Source organism: Bufo bufo, chromosome 5, assembly GCF_905171765.1.
Source record: "Bufo bufo chromosome 5, aBufBuf1.1, whole genome shotgun sequence".
Taxonomy (NCBI): Eukaryota; Metazoa; Chordata; class Amphibia; order Anura; family Bufonidae; genus Bufo; species Bufo bufo.
Window position 1 is genome coordinate 113,450,956 of NC_053393.1, and position 20,465 is coordinate 113,471,420.

The 20,465-nt window shown below is 46.1% G+C and overlaps 1 protein-coding gene across 1 annotated transcript in view; it reads left to right on the forward strand.

Annotated features, from left to right (window-relative positions):
• The window catches only part of C5H8orf34 (chromosome 5 C8orf34 homolog), a 384,661-nt gene that overhangs the window by 106,810 nt on the left and 257,386 nt on the right, over positions 1 to 20,465 (forward strand). The window contains exons 2-3 of the mRNA XM_040432398.1: positions 13,537 to 13,681; positions 16,964 to 16,966. Coding sequence (XP_040288332.1) covers positions 13,537 to 13,681; positions 16,964 to 16,966 — 148 coding nt within the window. The remainder of the gene's footprint in view (positions 1 to 13,536; positions 13,682 to 16,963; positions 16,967 to 20,465) is intronic.

Sequence of the window (20,465 nt, forward strand, 5' to 3'; positions counted from 1 at the left end):
CGGTACTGCAGTGTATGTAGCTTTGCTCCTCAGCTCTCATCAGCGTTCCTGGAAGTAATCCTCATTCCTCTCGACAGGATCAGGGTCTTGAACACGATCAGCTTGACTTAGCTGCAGCTCTGGTCACTCTGACACCTGGATGCCGTCGGATTCACTGCTTACACAAGTTCCTCAGTGTCTCTCACAGCCTCACTCTAAGATGGCTGCTGCCTTGCTCTCCAGACTTGTAACTCCACCCCCTGAGAGTTCCCAACATCACATGAAATGCAGTCTTTTGCTGTGCTTAGGAAACAGTGGCATCTTCTGGCCAAACAGCAGAATGTCAGCCCAGATCATTTAACTTCATTTAAACAAACACAATGTTCAGACAATGAGAGCTGCTGCCACCTCCAGACTGTCATTGTGCCACTCTGTAGCCTACTCATGCTGCTGCCATCTCCAGACTCTGTCGTTGTGCCACTCTGGGGCCTACTCATGCTGCTGCCACTTCCAGATTTGGTCATTGTGCCACTCCGTGGTCTACTCATGCTGCTGCCAGCTCCACACTATGTCGTTGTGCCACTCTGTGGCCTACTTATGCTGCTGCCACCTCTAGACTCTGTCGTTGTGCCACTCTGTGGTCTCCTCATGCTACTGCCACCTCCAAACTCTGTCATTTTGCCACTCTGTAGCCTACTCATGATGCTGCCACCTCCAGACTCTGTCCTTGTGCCACTCTGTGGCCTACTCATGCTGCTGCCATCTCCAGACTCTATCGTTATGCCACTCGGTGGCTTTCTCCTGATGCCACCACCTCCAGTGGCCTCCTCATACTGCTGCCAACTCCAGACTGTCATTGTGCCACTCGGTGGCCTCCTCATTCTGCTGCCAACTCCAGATCCTGTCATTGGGCCACTCTGTGGTCTCTTCATGCTGCTTCCACCTCACCACTATGTCATAGGTCCACTCTGTGAACTTCTCTTGCTGTTCCCACCCTCCCCACTTCATTAATGGGGCACTATTTTGCCTTTCGGCCTGGCTGACATCATGATTTACATGATTTATTTGACCTTTCTTCTGATCTGTCAGAAGAAAGTAAAAATGAAACGCACAACGGATCCTGTCTGTGTAGCAGCTGTAAGGCCTGTATGGTCCCATCAGAATTGACTTATGAATTGGTAGCCAAAAGCAGGAGTGGGTAAAAAACACAGAAGACATGCAAATATTCCATTCACGTGTCATCTCTTTTACATCCACTCCTGTTTTTTTGGGCATTAGCAATACTGATGGATTATTGAGCAAAAGCTGACCGAGTGAAGGCGTATGCTCAACAGACAGGATCCGTTTTTTGGGGGGTTATTGTTCTGACGGATCAGAGGAAGGGCAAATTCATCAGTGACGTCAATACAAACTTACTTCTGACACCCACTCCACTCTGTCGGGGGGCTCTACTTTAATAGAACAGGTTCTGTAGACATCTTTGTGGAATCAGCTGACGACGGTGTAAAAGGAGTGCGCTTCTTCTTGGCGCTAACATCGACCTGTTAGGCTGAGTTCATACTTGAGTTATTTGGTCAGTTTTGGCCCCGTGACTGCCCTAATAAGTGAAGTGTGCAGTGATTCTAAGAGCGACGTCTGTCATCTGCATTTCATACAGACTCACAGTATTATTTCACTACCAAAACAGACTCCCTATGCGTGTTACTACAAGGCACAGTGTTCTACACCACCATAAAGGCTCTCAGCAGCCAGAAAATAGATGTTTTTTAACGTAATTTGCCGTGAATATATTCGGATCAAACTGAATTTTTCCCCAAAAATTTGGCAAACCAGCGAATAGAATTTTTAAAAAATTCGCTTATCTCTACTCACAATATCATCTAGTATTACAATAATGTTAATAAAGCTAAATCTTAGTCAAATTTTTACATTAATGCATTTACCCGTAACTAGGGATGAGCGAATTTTGGGGTGTCCGTGACACGGACCCGAACCCGAACATTTTCGTAAAAGTCCGGGTTCGGGTTCGGTGTTCGGCGCTTTCTTGGCGCTTTTTGAAAGGCTGCAAAGCAGCCAATCAACAAGCGTCATACTACTTGCCCCAAGAGGCCATCACAGCCATGCCTACTATTGGCATGGCTGTGATTGGCCAGTGCAGCATGTGACCCAGCCTCTATTTAAGCTATTTGATCAGTATAGGGAGAGGTTGCAGCTGCGACGTTAGGGCGAGATTAGGCAGATTAACTCCTCCAAAAGACTTCATTCTGTGATCGATCTGCAGCTGTGGATCATTGAAGTGCTATTATTGACTTGCTCACTTTTTTGAGGCTGCCCAGAGCGTTTTTAGATCACTTTTTTTCTGGGGTGATCGGCGGCCATTTTGTGACTTGTGGTGCGCCAGCACAAGCTATCACCAAGTGTATTTAACCATCGATAGTGTGGTTATTTTGTGCTATATCCTACATCAGCTGCAGGCTGAGCCTGTGTCACCGAAGGGCATTTAACCATCAACAGTCTGGTTATTTTTTGGCCATATACTACATCAGCTGCAGGCTGAGCCTGTGTCACCGAAGTGCATTTAACCATCGACAGTCTGATTATTTTTTGGCCATATACTACATCTGGTGCAGGCTGAGCCTGTGTCACCGAAGTGCATTTAACCATCAACAGTGTGGTTATTTTTTGGCCATATATTACATCAGGGGCAAGTTGAGCCTGTCACCCAGCGCCTAAAAAATAGACCTGACATTTCTATTCAACCAAATCTGTACTGTTTTAGTTGGTCAAGTTATTTGTAGTGACCGTAAAAGCACACTTTTTTTTCTGGGTTGAAAAACCATTCCCAAATTTGCCATTCTCAAAATAACTAGTTTCTGGTATTTGAGGCCTACTTGAAATCTATCCCAAAAAAAATATCTTACATTGAAGCTAGTGATAGTGTCATTCAGAAAAACCTAAGACACACGCTAGCGTGCAGATAGAAGTCTGATTCTGTGATTAAACCTATACCTGTCACACAGCGCAAAAAAAAACAGGCCTCACATCTCTATTTAACCAAATCTCTACTGTTTTAGCTGGTCAAGTTATTTGTAGTGACCGTAAAAGCACACTTTTTTTTCTGGGTTGAAAAACCATTCCCAAATTTGCCATTCTCAAAATAACTAGTTTCTGGTATTTGAGGCCTACTTGAAATCTATCCCAAAAAGAATATCTTACATTGAAGGTACTGATAGTGTCATTCAGAAAAACCTAAGACACACGCTAGCGTGCTGATAGAAATCTGATTCTGTGATTAAACCTATACCTGTCACACAGCGCAAAAAAAACCAGGCCTCACATCTCTATTTAACCAAATCTGTACTGTTTTAGCTGGTCAAGTTATTTGTAGTGACCGTAAAAGCACACTTTTTTTTCTGGGTTGAAAAACCATTCCCAAATTTGCCATTCTCAAAATAACTAGTTTCTGGTATTTGAGGCCTACTTGAAATCTATCATAAAAAGAATATCTTACATTGAAGCTAGTGATAGTGTCATTCAGAAAAACCTAAGACACACGCTAGCGTGCAGATAGAAGTCTGATTCTGTGATTAAACCTATACCTGTCACACAGCGCAAAAAAAAACAGGCCACACATCTCTATTTAACCAAATCTGTACTGTTTTAGCTGGTCAAGTTATTTGTAGTGACCGTAAAAGCACACTTTTTTTTCTGGGTTGAAAAACCATTCCCAAATTTGCCATTCTCAAAATAACTAGTTTCTGGTATTTGAGGCCTACTTGAAATCTATCCCAAAAAGAATATCTTACATTGAAGGTACTGATAGTGTCATTCAGAAAAACCTAAGACACACGCTAGCGTGCTGATAGAAATCTGATTCTGTGATTAAACCTATACCTGTCACACAGCGCAAAAAAAAACAGGCCTCACATCTCTATTTAACCAAATCTGTACTGTTTTAGCTGGTCAAGTAATTTGTAGTGACCGTAAAAGCACACTTTTTTTTCTGGGTTGAAAAACCATTCCCAAATTTGCCATTCTCAAAATAACTAGTTTCTGGTATTTGAGGCCTACTTGAAATCTATCCCAAAAAGAATATCTTACATTGAAGCTAGTGATAGTGTCATTCAGAAAAACCTAAGACACACGCTAGCGTGCTGATAGAAGTCTGATTCTGTGATTAAACCTATACCTGTCACACAGTGCAAAAAAAAACAGGCCTCACATCTCTATTTAACCAAATCTGTACTGTTTTAGCTGGTCAAGTTATTTGTTGTTAACCGTAAAAGCACACTTTTTTTTCTGGGTTGAAAAACCATTCCCAAATTTGCCATTCTCAAAATAACTAGTTTCTGGTATTTGAGGCCTACTTGAAATCTATCCCAAAAAGAATATCTTACATTGAAGGTACTGATAGTGTCATTCAGAAAAACCTAAGACACACGCTAGCGTGCTGATAGAAATCTGATTCTGTGATTAAACCTATACCTGTCACACAGCGCAAAATAAAAACAGGCCTCACATCTCTATTTAACCAAATCTGTACTGTTTTAGCTGGTCAAGTTATTTGTAGTGACCGTAAAAGCACACTTTTTTTTCTGGGTTGAAAAACCATTCCCAAATTTGCCATTCTCAAAATAACTAGTTTCTGGTATTTGAGGCCTACTTGAAATCTATCCCAAAAAGAATATCTTACACTGAAGGTACTGATAGTGTCATTCAGAAAAACCTAAGACACACGCTAGCGTGCTGAAAGAAGTCTGATTCTGTGATTAAACCTATACCTGTCACACAGCGCAAAAAAAACCAGGCCTCACATCTCTATTTAACCACATCTGTACTGTTTTAGCTGGTCAAGTTATTTGTAGTGACCGTAAAAGCACACTTTTTTTTCTGGGTTGAAAAACCATTCCCAAATTTGCCATTCTCAAAATTGTGGTGAACGGGAACAATGAGGAAAACATCTAATAAGGGACGCGGACGTGGACATGGTCGTGGTGGTGTTAGTGGACCCTCTGGTGCTGGGAGAGGACGTGGCCGTTCTGCCACAGCCACACGTCCTAGTGAACCAACTACCTCAGGTCCCAGTAGCCAGCAGAATTTACAGCGATATTTGGTGGGGCCCAATGCCGTTCTAAGGATCGTAAGGCCTGAGCAGGTGCAGGCATTAGTCCATTGGGTGGCCGACAGTGGATCCAGCACGTTCACATTATCTCCCACCCAGTCTTCTGCAGAAAGCGCACAGATGGAGCATGAAAACCAAGCCCATCGGTCTGTCACATCACCCCCATGCATATCAGGGAAACTGTCTGAGCCTCAAGTTATGCAGCAGTCTCTTATGCTGTTTGAAGACTCTGCTGCCAGGGTTTCCCAAGGGCATCCACCTAGCCCTTCCCCAGGGGTGGAAGAGATAGAATGCACTAACGCACAACCACTTATTTTTCCTGATGATGAGGACATGGGAATACCACCTCAGCACGTCTCTGATGATGACGAAACACAGTTGCCAACTGCTGCGTCTTTCTGCAGTGTGCAGACTGAACAGGAGGTCAGGGATCAAGACTGGGTGGAAGACGATGCAGGGGACGATGAGGTCCTAGACCCCACATGGAATGAAGGTCGTGCCACTGACTTTCACAGTTCGGAGTAAGAGGCAGTGGTGAGACCGAGCCAACAGCGTAGCAAAAGAGGGAGCAGTGGGCAAAATCAGAACACCCGCCGCCAAGAGACTCCGCCTGCTACTGACCGCCGCCATCTGGGACCGAGCACCCCAAAGGCAGCTTCAAGGAGTTCCCTGGCATGGCACTTCTTCAAACAATGTGCTGACGACAAGACCCGAGTGGTTTGCACGCTGTGCCATCAGAGCCTGAAGCGAGGCATTAACGTTCTGAACCTTAGCACAACCTGCATGACCAGGCACCTGCATGCAAAGCATGAACTGCAGTGGAGTAAACACCTTAAAAACAAAGAAGTCACTCAGGCTCCCCCTGCTGCCTCTTCTGCTGCTGCCGCCGCCTCGGCCTCTTCCTCCGCCTCTGGAGGAATGTTGGCACCTGCCGCCCAGCAAACATGGGATGTACCACCAACACCACCACCTGCGTCACCAAGCATCTCAACCATGTCACACGGCAGCGTTCAGCTCTCCATCTCACAAACATTTGAGAGAAAGCGTAAATTCCCACCTAGCCACCCTCGATCCCTGGCCCTGAATGCCAGCATTTCTAAACTACTGGCCTATGAAATGCTGTCATTTAGGCTGGTGGACACACACAGCTTCAAACAGCTCATGTCACTTGCTGTCCCACAGTATGTTGTTCCCAGCCGCCACTACTTCTCCAAGAGAGCCATGCCTTCCCTGCACAAACAAGTGTCCGATAAAATCAAGTGTGCACTGCGCAACGCCATCTGTGGCAAGGTCCACCTAACCACAGATACGTGGACCAGTAAGCACGGCCAGGGACGCTATATCTCCCTAACTGCACACTGGGTAAATGTAGTGGCGGCTGGGCCCCAGGCGGAGAGCTGTTTGGCGCACGTCCTTCCGCCGCCAAGGATCGCAGGGCAACATTCTTTGCCTCCTGTCTCCTCCTCCTCCTACTCAGCTTCCTCCTCCTCTTCTTCCACCTGCTCATCCAGTCAGCCACACACCTTCACCACCAACTTCACCACAGCACGGGGTAAACGTCAGCAGGCCATTCTGAAACTCATATGTTTGGGGGACAGGCCCCACACCGCACAGGAGTTGTGGCGGGGTATAGAACAACAGACCGACGAGTGGTTGCTGCCGGTGAGCCTCAAGCCCGGCCTGGTGGTGTGCGATAATGGGCGAAATCTCGTTGCAGCTCTGGGACTAGCCGGTTTGACGCACATCCCTTGCCTGGCGCATGTGCTGAATTTGGTGGTGCAGAAGTTCATTCGCAACTACCCCGACATGTCAGAGCTGCTGCATAAAGTGCGGGCCGTCTGTTCGCGCTTCCGGCGTTCACACCCTGCCGCTGCTCGCCTGTCTGCGCTACAGCGTAACTTCGGCCTTCCCGCTCACCGCCTCATATGCGACGTACCCACCAGGTGGAACTCCACCTTGCATATGCTGGACAGACTGTGCGAGCAGCAGCAGGCCATAGTGGAGTTTCAGCTGCAGCACGCACGGGTCAGTCGCACTGCGGATCAGACACACTTCACCACCAATGACTGGGCCTCCATGCGAGACCTGTGTGCCCTGTTGCGCTGTTTCGAGTACTCCACCAACATGGCCAGTGGCGATGACGCCGTTATCAGCGTTACAATACCACTTCTATGTCTCCTTGAGAAAACACTTAGGGCGATGATGAAAGAGGAGGTGGCCCAGGAGGAAGAGGAGGAAGAGGGGTCATTTTTAGCACTTTCAGGCCAGTCTCTTCAAAGTGACTCAGAGGGAGGTTTTTTGAAACACCAGAGGCCAGGTACAAATGTGGCCAGACAGGGCCCACTACTGGAGGACGAGGAGGACGAGGATGAGGAGGAGGTGGAGGAGGATGAGGATGAAGCATGTTCACAGCGGGGTGGCACCCAAAGCAGCTCGGGCCCATCACTGGCGCGTGGCTGGGGGGAAACACAGGACGATGACGATACGCCTCCCACAGAGGACAGCTTGTCCTTACCTCTGGGCAGCCTGGCACACATGAGCGACTACATGCTGCAGTGCCTGCGCAACGACAGCAGAGTTGCCCACATTTTAACGTGTGCGGAATACTGGGTTGCCACCCTGATGGATCCCCGGTACAAAGACAATGTGCCCACCTTACTTCCTACACTGGAGCGTGATAGGAAGATGCGCGAGTACAAGCGCACGTTGGTAGACGCGCTACTGAGAGCATTCCCAAATGTCACAGGGGAACCAGTGGAAGCCCAAGGCGAAGGCAGAGGAGGAGCAAGAGGTCGCCAACGCAGCTGTGTCACGGCCAGCTCCTCTGAGGGCAGGGTTAGCATGGCAGAGATGTGGAAAAGTTTTGTCACCACGCCACAGCTAACTGCACCACCACCTGATACGGAACGTGTTAGCAGGAGGCAACATTTCACTAACATGGTGGAACAGTACCTGTGCACACCCCTCCACGTACTGACTGATTGTTCGGCCCCATTCAACTTCTGGGTCTCCAAATTGTCCACGTGGCCAGAGCTAGCCTTTTATGCCTTGGAGGTGCTGGCCTGCCCGGCGGCCAGCGTTTTGTGTGAACGTGTATTCAGCACGGCAGGGGGCGTCATTACAGACAAACGCAGCCGCCTGTCTACAGCCAATGTGGACAAGCTGACGTTCATAAAAATGAACCAGGCATGGATCCCACAGGACCTGTCCATCCCTTGTGCAGATTAGATATTAACTACCTCCCCTTAAAGGGTTTCTATCACTTCGTATGACATAATTAGCTGTCAGACACTAGCGATCCGCTAGTGTCTGCTCTGGCCAACCATCCTAATATAACAGCTTTTGGGGCAGCCGTTTTGCTAAAAAAATAACTTTTATAAATATGCTAATGAGCCTCTAGGTGCTATGTGGGCGTCATTAGCAACTAGAGGCTCCGTCTACCTTCATACACAGCCACCGCCCAGCGCGTCCCTCCAGCCCGCCCATCTCCTGCTGAATGCGAGCCTCCGTGTGACGCAGCGGACGAATTCTCGCGCATGCGCCGTGCGCGGCTGTATTCGGCGCATGCGCAGTGAATGTCTGACCGCTTCCCTGCTCAGACATCTCCACTGCGCCTGTTCCTTGGAGCACTATGACGTCATCGGCGCAGGCGCAGTGGAGATGTCTGAGCAGGGAAGCTGTCAGACATTCACTGCGCATGCGCCGAATACAGCCGCGCACGGCGCATGCGCGAGAATTCGTCCGCTGCGTCACACGGAGGATCGCATTCAGCAGGAGATGGGCGGGCTGGAGGGACGCGCTGGGCGGTGGCTGTGTATGAAGGTAGACGGAGCCTCTAGGTGCTAATGACGCCCACATAGCACCTAGAGGCTCATTAGCATATTTATAAAAGTTATTTTTTTAGCAAAACGGCTGCCCCAAAAGCTGTTATATTAGGATGGTTGGCCAGAGCAGACACTAGCGGATCGCTAGTGTCTGAGAGCTAATTATGTCATACCAAGTGATAGAAACCCTTTAACAATATATTATTCTACTCCAGGGCACTTCCTCATTCAATACTATTTTTAATTTCATTTTACCATTATATTGCGGGGCAACCCAAAGTTGAATGAACCTCTCCTCTGTCTGGGTGCCGGGGCCTAAATGTGTGACAGTGGCCTGTTCCAGTGGTGGGTGACGTGAAGCCTGATTCTCTGCTATGACATGAAGACTTATTCTGTGCTGACATGAAGCCTGATTCTCTGTTACGCGACCTCTCTCCTCTGCCTGGGTGCCTGGGCCTAAATATGTGACAGTGGCCTGTTCCAGTGGTGGGTGACGTGAAGCCTGATTCTCTGCTATGACATGAATACAGATTCTGCGCTGACATAAGGCCAGATTCTCTGTTACGGGACCTCTCTCCTCTGCCTGGGTGCCTGGGCCTAAATGTGTGACAGTGGCCTGTTCCAGTGGTGGGTGACGTGAAGCCTGATTCTCTGCTATGACATGAATACAGATTCTGCGCTGACATAAGGCCAGATTCTCTGTTACGGGACCTCTCTCCTCTGCCTGGGTGCCTGGGCCTAAATGTTTGACAGTGGCCTGTTCCAGTGGTGGGTGACGTGAAGCCTGATTCTCTGCTATGACATGAAATACAGATTCTGCGCTGACATAAGGCCAGATTCTCTGTTACGGGACCTCTCTCCTCTGCCTGGGTGCCTGGGCCTAAATGTGTGACAGTGGCCTGTTCCAGTGGTGGGTGACGTGAAGCCTGATTCTCTGCTATGACATGAATACAGATTCTGCGCTGACATAAGGCCAGATTCTCTGTTACGGGACCTCTCTCCTCTGCCTGGGTGCCTGGGCCTAAATGTTTGACAGTGGCCTGTTCCAGTGGTGGGTGACGTGAAGCCTGATTCTCTGCTATGACATGAAGACAGATTCTGCGCTGACATAAGGCCAGATTCTCTGTTACGGGACCTCTCTCCTCTGCCTGGGTGCCTGGGCCTAAATGTGTGACAGTGGCCTGTTCCAGTGGTGGGTGACGTGAAGCCTGATTCTCTGCTATGACATGAAGACAGATTCTGCGCTGACATAAGGCCAGATTCTCTGTTACGGGACCGCTCTCCTCTGTCTGGGTGTCGGGGCCTAAATGTGTGACAGTGGCCTGTTCCAGTGGTGGGTGACGTGAAGCCTGATTCTCTGCTATGACATGAAGACAGATTCTGTGCTGACATAAGGCCAGATTCTCTGTTACGGGACCGCTCTCCTCTGCCTGGGTGCCTGGGCCTAAATGTGTGACAGTGGCCTGTTCCAGTGGTGGGTGACGTGAAGCCTGATTCTCTGCTATGACATGAAGACAGATTCTGCGCTGACATAAGGCCAGATTCTCTGTTATGGGACCGCTCTCCTCTGTCTGGGTGCCGGGGCCTAAATGTGTGACAGTGGCCTGTTCTAGTGGTGGGTGACGTGAAGCCTGATTCTCTGCTATGACATGAAGACAGATTCTGCGCTGACATAAGGCCAGATTCTCTGTTACGGGACCGCTCTCCTCTGTCTGGGTTCCGGGGCCTAAATGTGTGACAGTGGCCTGTTCCAGTGGTGGGTGACGTGAAGCCTGATTCTCTGCTATGACATGAAGACAGATTCTGCGCTGACATAAGGCCAGATTCTCTGTTACGGGACCTCTCTCCTCTGCCTGGGTGCCTGGGCCTAAATGTGTGACAGTGGCCTGTTCCAGTGGTGGGTGACGTGAAGCCTGATTCTCTGCTATGACATGAAGACAGATTCTGCGCTGACATAAGGCCAGATTCTCTGTTACGGGACCGCTCTCCTCTGTCTGGGTGTCGGGGCCTAAATGTGTGACAGTGGCCTGTTCCAGTGGTGGGTGACGTGAAGCCTGATTCTCTGCTATGACATGAAGACAGATTCTGTGCTGACATAAGGCCAGATTCTCTGTTACGGGACCTCTCTCCTCTGCCTGGGTGCCTGGGCCTAAATGTGTGACAGTGGCCTGTTCCAGTGGTGGGTGACGTGAAGCCTGATTCTCTGCTATGACATGAAGACAGATTCTGCGCTGACATAAGGCCAGATTCTCTGTTATGGGACCGCTCTCCTCTGTCTGGGTGCCGGGGCCTAAATGTGTGACAGTGGCCTGTTCTAGTGGTGGGTGACGTGAAGCCTGATTCTCTGCTATGACATGAAGACAGATTCTGCGCTGACATAAGGCCAGATTCTCTGTTACGGGACCGCTCTCCTCTGTCTGGGTTCCGGGGCCTAAATGTGTGACAGTGGCCTGTTCCAGTGGTGGGTGACGTGAAGCCTGATTCTCTGCTATGACATGAAGACAGATTCTGTGCTGACATCAGGCCAGATTCTCTGTTACGCGACCTCTCTCCTCTGCCTGGGTGCCTGGGCCTAAATATGTGACAGTGGCCTGTTCCAGTGGTGGGTGACGTGAAGCCTGATTCTCTGCTATGACATGAATACAGATTCTGCGCTGACATAAGGCCAGATTCTCTGTTACGGGACCTCTCTCCTCTGCCTGGGTGCCTGGGCCTAAATGTGTGACAGTGGCCTGTTCCAGTGGTGGGTGACGTGAAGCCTGATTCTCTGCTATGACATGAATACAGATTCTGCGCTGACATAAGGCCAGATTCTCTGTTACGGGACCTCTCTCCTCTGCCTGGGTGCCTGGGCCTAAATGTTTGACAGTGGCCTGTTCCAGTGGTGGGTGACGTGAAGCCTGATTCTCTGCTATGACATGAAATACAGATTCTGCGCTGACATAAGGCCAGATTCTCTGTTACGGGACCTCTCTCCTCTGCCTGGGTGCCTGGGCCTAAATGTGTGACAGTGGCCTGTTCCAGTGGTGGGTGACGTGAAGCCTGATTCTCTGCTATGACATGAATACAGATTCTGCGCTGACATAAGGCCAGATTCTCTGTTACGGGACCTCTCTCCTCTGCCTGGGTGCCTGGGCCTAAATGTGTGACAGTGGCCTGTTCCAGTGGTGGGTGACGTGAAGCCTGATTCTCTGCTATGACATGAAGACAGATTCTGCGCTGACATAAGGCCAGATTCTCTGTTACGGGACCTCTCTCCTCTGCCTGGGTGCCTGGGCCTAAATGTGTGACAGTGGCCTGTTCCAGTGGTGGGTGACGTGAAGCCTGATTCTCTGCTATGACATGAAGACAGATTCTGCGCTGACATAAGGCCAGATTCTCTGTTACGGGACCGCTCTCCTCTGTCTGGGTGTCGGGGCCTAAATGTGTGACAGTGGCCTGTTCCAGTGGTGGGTGACGTGAAGCCTGATTCTCTGCTATGACATGAAGACAGATTCTGTGCTGTCATAAGGCCAGATTCTCTGTTACGGGACCTCTCTCCTCTGCCTGGATGCCTGGGCCTAAATGTGTGACAGTGGCCTGTTCCAGTGGTGGGTGACGTGAAGCCTGATTCTCTGCTATGACATGAAGACAGATTCTGCGCTGACATAAGGCCAGATTCTCTGTTATGGGACCGCTCTCCTCTGTCTGGGTGCCGGGGCCTAAATGTGTGACAGTGGCCTGTTCTAGTGGTGGGTGACGTGAAGCCTGATTCTCTGCTATGACATGAAGACAGATTCTGCGCTGACATAAGGCCAGATTCTCTGTTACGGGACCGCTCTCCTCTGTCTGGGTTCCGGGGCCTAAATGTGTGACAGTGGCCTGTTCCAGTGGTGGGTGACGTGAAGCCTGATTCTCTGCTATGACATGAAGACAGATTCTGTGCTGACATCAGGCCAGATTCTCTGTTACGGGACCTCTCTCCTCTGCCTGGGTGCCGGGGCCTAAATGTGTGACAGTAGCCTGTTCCAGTGGTGGGTGACGTGAAGCCTGATTCTCTGCTATGACATGAAGACTGATTCTGCGCTGACATGAAGCTAGATTCTCTGCTATGGCATGAAGAGACTGATTCTCTGCTGACATGAAGCCAGATTCTTTGCTATGGCATGAAGAGACTGATTCTCTGCTGATGTGAAGCCAGATTCTCTGCTATGGGACCTCTGTCCAATTGATATTGGTTCATTTTTATTTTTTTTATTTTTATTTTAATTCATTTCCCTTTCCACATTTGTTTGCAGGGGATTTACCTACATGTTGCTGCCTTTTGCAGCCCTCTAGCTCTTTCCTGGGCTGTTTTACAGCCTTTTTAGTGCCCAAAAGTTCGGGTCCCCATTGACTTCAATGGGGTTCGGGTTCGGGACGAAGTTCGGATCGGGTTCGGATCCCGAACCCGAACATTTCCGGGAAGTTCGGCCGAACTTCTCGAACCCGAACATCCAGGTGTTCGCTCAACTCTACCCGTAACTGATTTTAATGATCGTATTAACTGTCCATAGAATTTCAAGCATAACTATGATTTGTATGTTAGTTTTATATTTATAGTCTAAATTTGTCATTTTTTTTGCCCCCTAGGAATTAATGACTAAGCTGATCACAGAGACACCAGACCAGCCAATTCCATTTTTAATTAATCATCTCCAATCAAAGCTGGGAAATGTTGGCCCGCTTCCTAGGACACTGTCTGGATCAGCTGCTCTGTGGGCAGAAAGTGAATCAGGTGAGTTAGTAGTTCTTGTTCTCACAATTAGCACAAAGAATTCAATTGTTTAGATAAGGCTAGGATCGCATCTGTGCTAGCATTTTTCTTTTTCAGTCTCAAAAAAAATAATAATACCTATCCTACTATATACAAATTTACAGAATTTTGTTCACCTTGGTGCTCTTTTGCCTTCATCTTCCTCGCCCTTTCAGGTGCTCCCATCATCTGTCCTTCTGGGCTGAGCCAATCTATGAAACCGATTGGATTATTTGCCTAGTTACTTACCACACCCTATAATTGCCACCTTTTCTTTGGCTTTTAGCCTGTACAGTATGTAGCATTTTTCACACATTGTAATAGAAAATAGAGGGGCACTCCGTATAAGGGAACAGGAGACGGCAGTTAAAGACTAATATTTAATCTTGAATAAAAGACATTGCATCAAACAATCACAGATAAAACATCTGTATAATAATACAATAAAAAACATGCACAATGGAAAAGGGCCCTGGAAAATTGCCAGATAATAGTAAAAGTTCAAGGGTTCATGAGTAATCAACAATCCCCATTATGAAAATTGATCACAGCGGATCTTGATGCACCTGGACAAGGCTCCAAAAAGCACGCTCTGACAGCGTCAAATAGGTAGTATGAATGTTATGAACTGTCCAACTTCAAACCTCCAGTATAGAAGGACAAACAATGTATCAAGTCCTGGGAGGAATCTCTGTTCAGATGGACAGATTGTAGCAAAAGTCTCTTACCCTATTCCGTCACTAGCTCAGTGTAGTGAATCAGAGAAACAGCCGATCTCAGCTCAACGCGGCGTCCCACGTGGTGTGGAGTCTGAACGTGACGTCTCACGTGACTCCTCGGCTGGAGCAGTAGTGACGTAGTTAGTCCTTCTTGGCAACACAGCCTCAATGCGAGACAAACTGTGAAAGTCACCCCGACCGTCGTTGTTTCCTCTTCGTCACTTGTGGTTACTTGGGGGGAAAACGGCTCACTGTCCCGACTAGCCCAAACGCGTTTCAGGGTATACACCCCTTCCTCAGTGGTAAAGACAGTGAGCACTTTGCAGCATTTTGTATCCTCCTAAGAGACCAGCCATGGGTGGGACTGATCTAATTGGGACATCATGAAAACCCGGTATGGAATCCTATTATCTTCTGTATCCCAAACCATACAACTATAAAGCATCTAATCATGCAAGAATAGCATCATGAATAGTGCAAACATATTAAAAACATATACATAGCAATGTGGATGTCAAAATCATAAAAATACTACAAACGCACAAAAAGCGCATATGCAGTCACATGTGCCTTCAATGCACCTTAAATGCGTTTTACCAGAAAATAATAAAATCCTCTATTTGGGAAGTCCAAAAGACATATAAGGTGGTGTCCCAGACCATACCACCATAAGGTATTTAATCATGCGAAAATATCATCATGGATAATATAGACATATCTAAAACATATAAATAACAATGTGTATGTAGAAATCATAAAAAATAATTAAAAACGCACATACGGTCACATTGCATCGCAGAGTCAACCATGTTGTATGTTTTCTGTTACTTTTCTTGTTATATGTATGTTTCCTTATTTCAAAATACTGAAATAAAGATTATATAAACAGAAAAAAATCGAATAAAACAGCAGCAGTGCTAGATCCATCACATGATCGACACCAACGGTGACTATAATGGGGCCATTCGGGTTTTATTTTCTCAGAAATTAACCTCCCCTCAATCGTATGTGAACTAATTTTGCAATTCACAGACATAGAATCATGATGGCTTGCTCATAGGTCTCTTGAAGAATATTCGAGTCCTTTAGGTGTCAAAATAATAATTACCCCAAAGACTAGTTTTCATTTTATTAATCTCAATGCCAGCATGCTGCTTTGAGACAAATTAACAAAGAATCATAGGATCAGTCAGGCTAAAGTAGGCAGCTTGAAGTGAATGTCTACCTTTTAACACCAAGTTGTTCTTATTCTGTGCTGATTTACTTTCTTATAATATCTTTATAGTGTTTGAAGCTCTGCTTTTCTGATACAGAGCTCTTAGGTTTTGTTCACATCTCCATTAGGCTGTTCCAACGCCGAGGTTGCTAGATCCTCTACTTCACCGCCGTATCCCCATTGACTGCAGTGAGGTCCAGCAGTAATTTGGCTAATTTCCAGCATAAATGCCAGGTTTCAGCCGGACAAAAACAATTGCACACAACTGTTTTTGTCCAGCTGACAGATGGTTTTAGCACTGGATCAGGCAGATAGATTTCTGAAACGAAGATGTGAATGAAGCCTTCGAGGAAAACGATCACCAGGTTTATGCTTCTCTATTTGAAGGCAGCTTAAAGTAGTGACAGCCATTCTGATTCCAATGCTGTGTCAGCCACTGGTTTTCTTGCAATATATGATGTGGGCTGCACTCTTTTTAAAGTGAGTATGTCAACAGTTTTGGCCATTCTAAATTGCTGAAAGCTCTAAGTAAGGCATGGAGACCAGTGCAAACATAGCTTTTGTGGAACTTATCTTTCCAGGAGTAGTGAGAATATGAACTTTTATTCTGTCAGATTCTGCTCCAGCAATTGCTCAGGGTAGAGCTTCATTGTGAAATGCTTTCTGCATTAAGCTGCTTCGAACCCATACTGATCAGATGCTGATGAATGATAAGTCATCAGTAAGAAAAAAGTGTCAGAAAACCTCTTTAACACTGGAGCTGATAAACAGTGATGTTATGAAGACTTATAATGTAACCAGTAAATGAACAGCACTGAAATGAGGTTCACTGTCATTATTTTATGCTGGCGACAGATTCCCTTTAAAGGGAGCCTGTCACTAGGAAATTCACTGTTGAACTAGACACAATGCTTTGAAGGGCTAGCTCCTCTGAATGTAATGATACTTTTCACATAGTGTCCATTGCTTTATTCTGGAGAAAAAGTGCTTTTAATCCATATACAAACAAGCAGTTAAGTGCAACAAGGGTGAGTTCAAACCACTTAGTGCACTGTTTCTCCTTCTGCTTCCTCTGCTAGCCCCTCTCCTTGATTGACAGGGTCAGGTTACTGCACAGTTTTCTTGTCTGACTAACCATGCCCACTTCCCCACTCACTTTTCAAAAGTTCTGAGAGTGGTATAACATCACAAGATGTTGCACATTTTATGCAGAAATGGCATGCACTTTTTTACTGTACAAGCTATGCCCACACAATTGAGCTCTCCAGGCTTCATTCCCCCCCAGACTGACCTTCTGAGATCTGCTTTATTCCCCAGTGATGATCCTAGCAGGTATCACCTGAGATCACCTCGGCCTAGGGGAAAAATCTGTGAAGGGTGTGGACTGGAAAATCCCTCTGCCAGTCCTATCTCCCAGTCCAAATAAATCCAGCCCAAACAAACTTAAACAAAGAGCTCCAGCAAACTATGCTCTGCTGAAGCAAAATGCATCCCTCTGGCTGAGGTATCTGGTTGAGATATATACACGCCTTCCACCACTTTACTGTACACACCACCACAAAGGCCTCTTTAATTCCCTCCATTGTACTTTGCCTTTGCACGTGACTTACTTGACCGAGGAGGTTCTTGTACCCGATAGGTTCATTCATTCTCATAACTATTGTCATGTAGATGCCATTCCAATCCAGGTGCACTTTAAATATTCACTTTAGGCAATCAATTAGTATTCAAGTAGGAAAGCAGAATAAATGATGGCAGTGGTACATGGTCATGGTCAGTTTACATCTATTCATGCTGCATTGCCGGCATTCACTATGCAAATTGAATTTCGTAAATTAAATAACCTGAATGTGCTTACATAGCCGACTGAATACGTTGGGTAAGCAATTACACAAACTGAATGTCCTTGCATGAGAAAGTGATGTTTCATAGAAAGGTACAGCGCCCAAAGTAATATGAGAGCATAAAAGACCCATTTTCATGTATATTTAATCTGACGTTAAGCCTCTAATCACTGGGCGATCCCTACTTACAAGAAATGATCACACACAAATATTCTGCAAGTGGATATTAAAATAAAATTATCTTTTAATGTATGTACTTGTTTAATCATTAGGCCATTTCCTAGCACAGGCTTGCTGTCCATTACAAGGGGCCGATATAGTATTACATGGAGTAAATAAATTAAATGTAAGTTCATACTTTGAAATAATCCACTGGGGCTTTCGATGCAGTTAGAAATAAGAACGCTGTAACTGAGGACAGGTACAATAATGTATTTTTAAGATAGTTAAAGAGCACTTGCCAACAAGATGAACTCTATTAAACCAAGTATACAGCCCGGTGGGGTTGATTCTGCTGATTAAAATGATATCTGTCTTGTGAAAATCGGTTGTGGCACCAGAAAGCTGAGGTGCACCAAGGGGCTAAGCCCCACCCTAAACCTTTTTTTTTTCTTGTCGCAACCTGTTTTTACAAGACAAGTATCATTTTAATCAGCAGAATCAACCTTACAAGGCAGTATGCCTGGTTTCATGAGGTTGATCCTGCTGACAGGTGTTCTTTAAAGGAGTTTCCACTTCTAGCAATCCTTTTTGTTTGATGGGTTTCCCAAAAATAAGCTGATCACAAGGTGCTGGGACTACAGGGCAAATAAAGTGATATGTGGTTCCTACTGAAATCAGTCAGCTGGCCATTTACTACATTGATTTGCCGGTTTTCCAGTGAGTGTCTGTCCTGGGTATCTTTCTATAATCTGGGGCAGAGGACCCCTTCTATTTTCCTTTTTCTATCAATACCCAATATATATGATCTGGTTGATATAATAATTAAGTAATAAGACTTTATGATCCTAATAAATATATGAAATACACTTAAATCAATAACAACCTGTATCAAATCTTGATTTTTATAGCAGTGGCTTATCTGATCAGCCTCCAGTACCTACTCACTTGAGTTGAAAAAAAAATCCTGGGTGATAGGTTGCCAGGAAGAAATAGTACGATTATGCTAGTATACTAATTTCTCCAGTGTCTCTTTTGTAGTTTGGTCAAGTGGAGCAGCACAGTTAAGCCTGTATGTGTCCGGGTGCAAGTCTCAAGAAGACTTCCAACAGCAAGATCTACAAAACACAAAAGAAAGAAACACAAATTCCAGTGATTTATTCACCCAATGAGTAGCAGTGTTTCAGTCCTTTGATGGAGAATGGTTGAGCATGGTTCCATGGAGAGACTAAAACATTGCTGAACTTTTTAGAATTTCCTTGGAGTGCTGCTTCTTCCTTTTGTCTTTTGTGGATTTTTTGTACTTTGTGTGTTTTAGAATTCGTTTTTGCTATGAAATTTGCAGATAGAAGCAATAACTTCTAAATTCTGGCAATGTTGTATCTACTCCACTGCTCCAAACAACCTCCATCTATCACTGGGAAGTCTTGTTGAGTTAACGCCCGCCATATAAGTGTATTGTCATCCGAACCGATCGAGAACAGCTGATTCAGTTGACAACATATTGTTTATGGTGAGCTCCTGACTCTCCCTTAACAGATGATGTTGGGGGAGAAAAGGATCAAGCAAAATTTATTTTTTCGCCTGACCTTTTGTTCTCCCAGGAGATAGGCCACCAGAGGTGTCTGGCAGCAGTTTTGTCTACTCCTCACTTTGACAACACATACACGTTTGGTCGAACTGAGTGAAGGATCATTTGGTCAACAACTATTGAATGTGTATATGTAGGGGGCAGTAGGAGAGAGTCAGGAGACATAGCTGTCAGCCGAAGATCATTCAACCAACAACTATTGAATGTATATGGCCAGCTTTAGAGTTGGGATATTTAGAGATGAATGAGGATAAGAAGAACTGTCCTGTTTCTCACTCCTAAAATACATAATTACTCTAAAATTAAACATAAATATAAGCACTTGAGTTGTCTTTCTCTATTAAAGGGGTTTTCCACTTTTTAACTTTTTTATATTGATGACTTATCCTCGGGATAGGTCATCAATATCAGATTGGGGCAGGATTCCTGGCACCCCCGCCAATCAGCTATTTGAACATAGCACTTGTATGAGCGCTGCCTTCTCTACACTGTTTATCTGGTCCCTGCCCCAATTGCAGCGGCAAGCAGTGTAATTAAAGCTCCCCCATGTCATTTACTTCAATGGGATGGCTCCTTCCTGTTCAAGTAAATTACATGGAGGAGCTGTAATTACACTGCTCGCCGCTGCAATTGCGACGGTGAGCAGGTAAACAGTAAAGAGAAAGCAGGGCTCGAATGACTGCTGCATTCTTTTCAAATAGCTGATCGGCAGGGGGTGCCAGGAGTCGCCCCCAACCTCCGATCTGATATTGATGACCTATCCCGAGGATAATTCATCAATATAAAATATATGGACAACTCCTTTACACATTTGCTTGCTGCATAGTTAAAAAAAATTCACCTTTCAGAGTTCTGGGAAATCTGGGTGATGTCCTGGTTGCGAGCTCCAATGGTCACCATGTTGGATGAAATATTGTGTTATTAGCTCTGTCAAATAAGGGCGGACTAAAATTACCCATAGGAAAATATGGTGCTTGCCATACCATACATAATCTATAGATATGGGATCCCTTTGTCGTTTTACACCAACAAATTATATATGCGCCTTGTCCAGATCTCCGACTAAGGAAGTGTATAAACTATAAAATGCCAATATATCTGGGTAAGACCTTAGATTTCATGCAGAGGGGGATGTGAAATCTTTCAGCGGTTGGCATCATGGATCTCCACCTCTCCTTTATAGGATGCCGATTATGGCTACACCTTTCTAGAATATGAACCCTATTGGTAGCTAGAA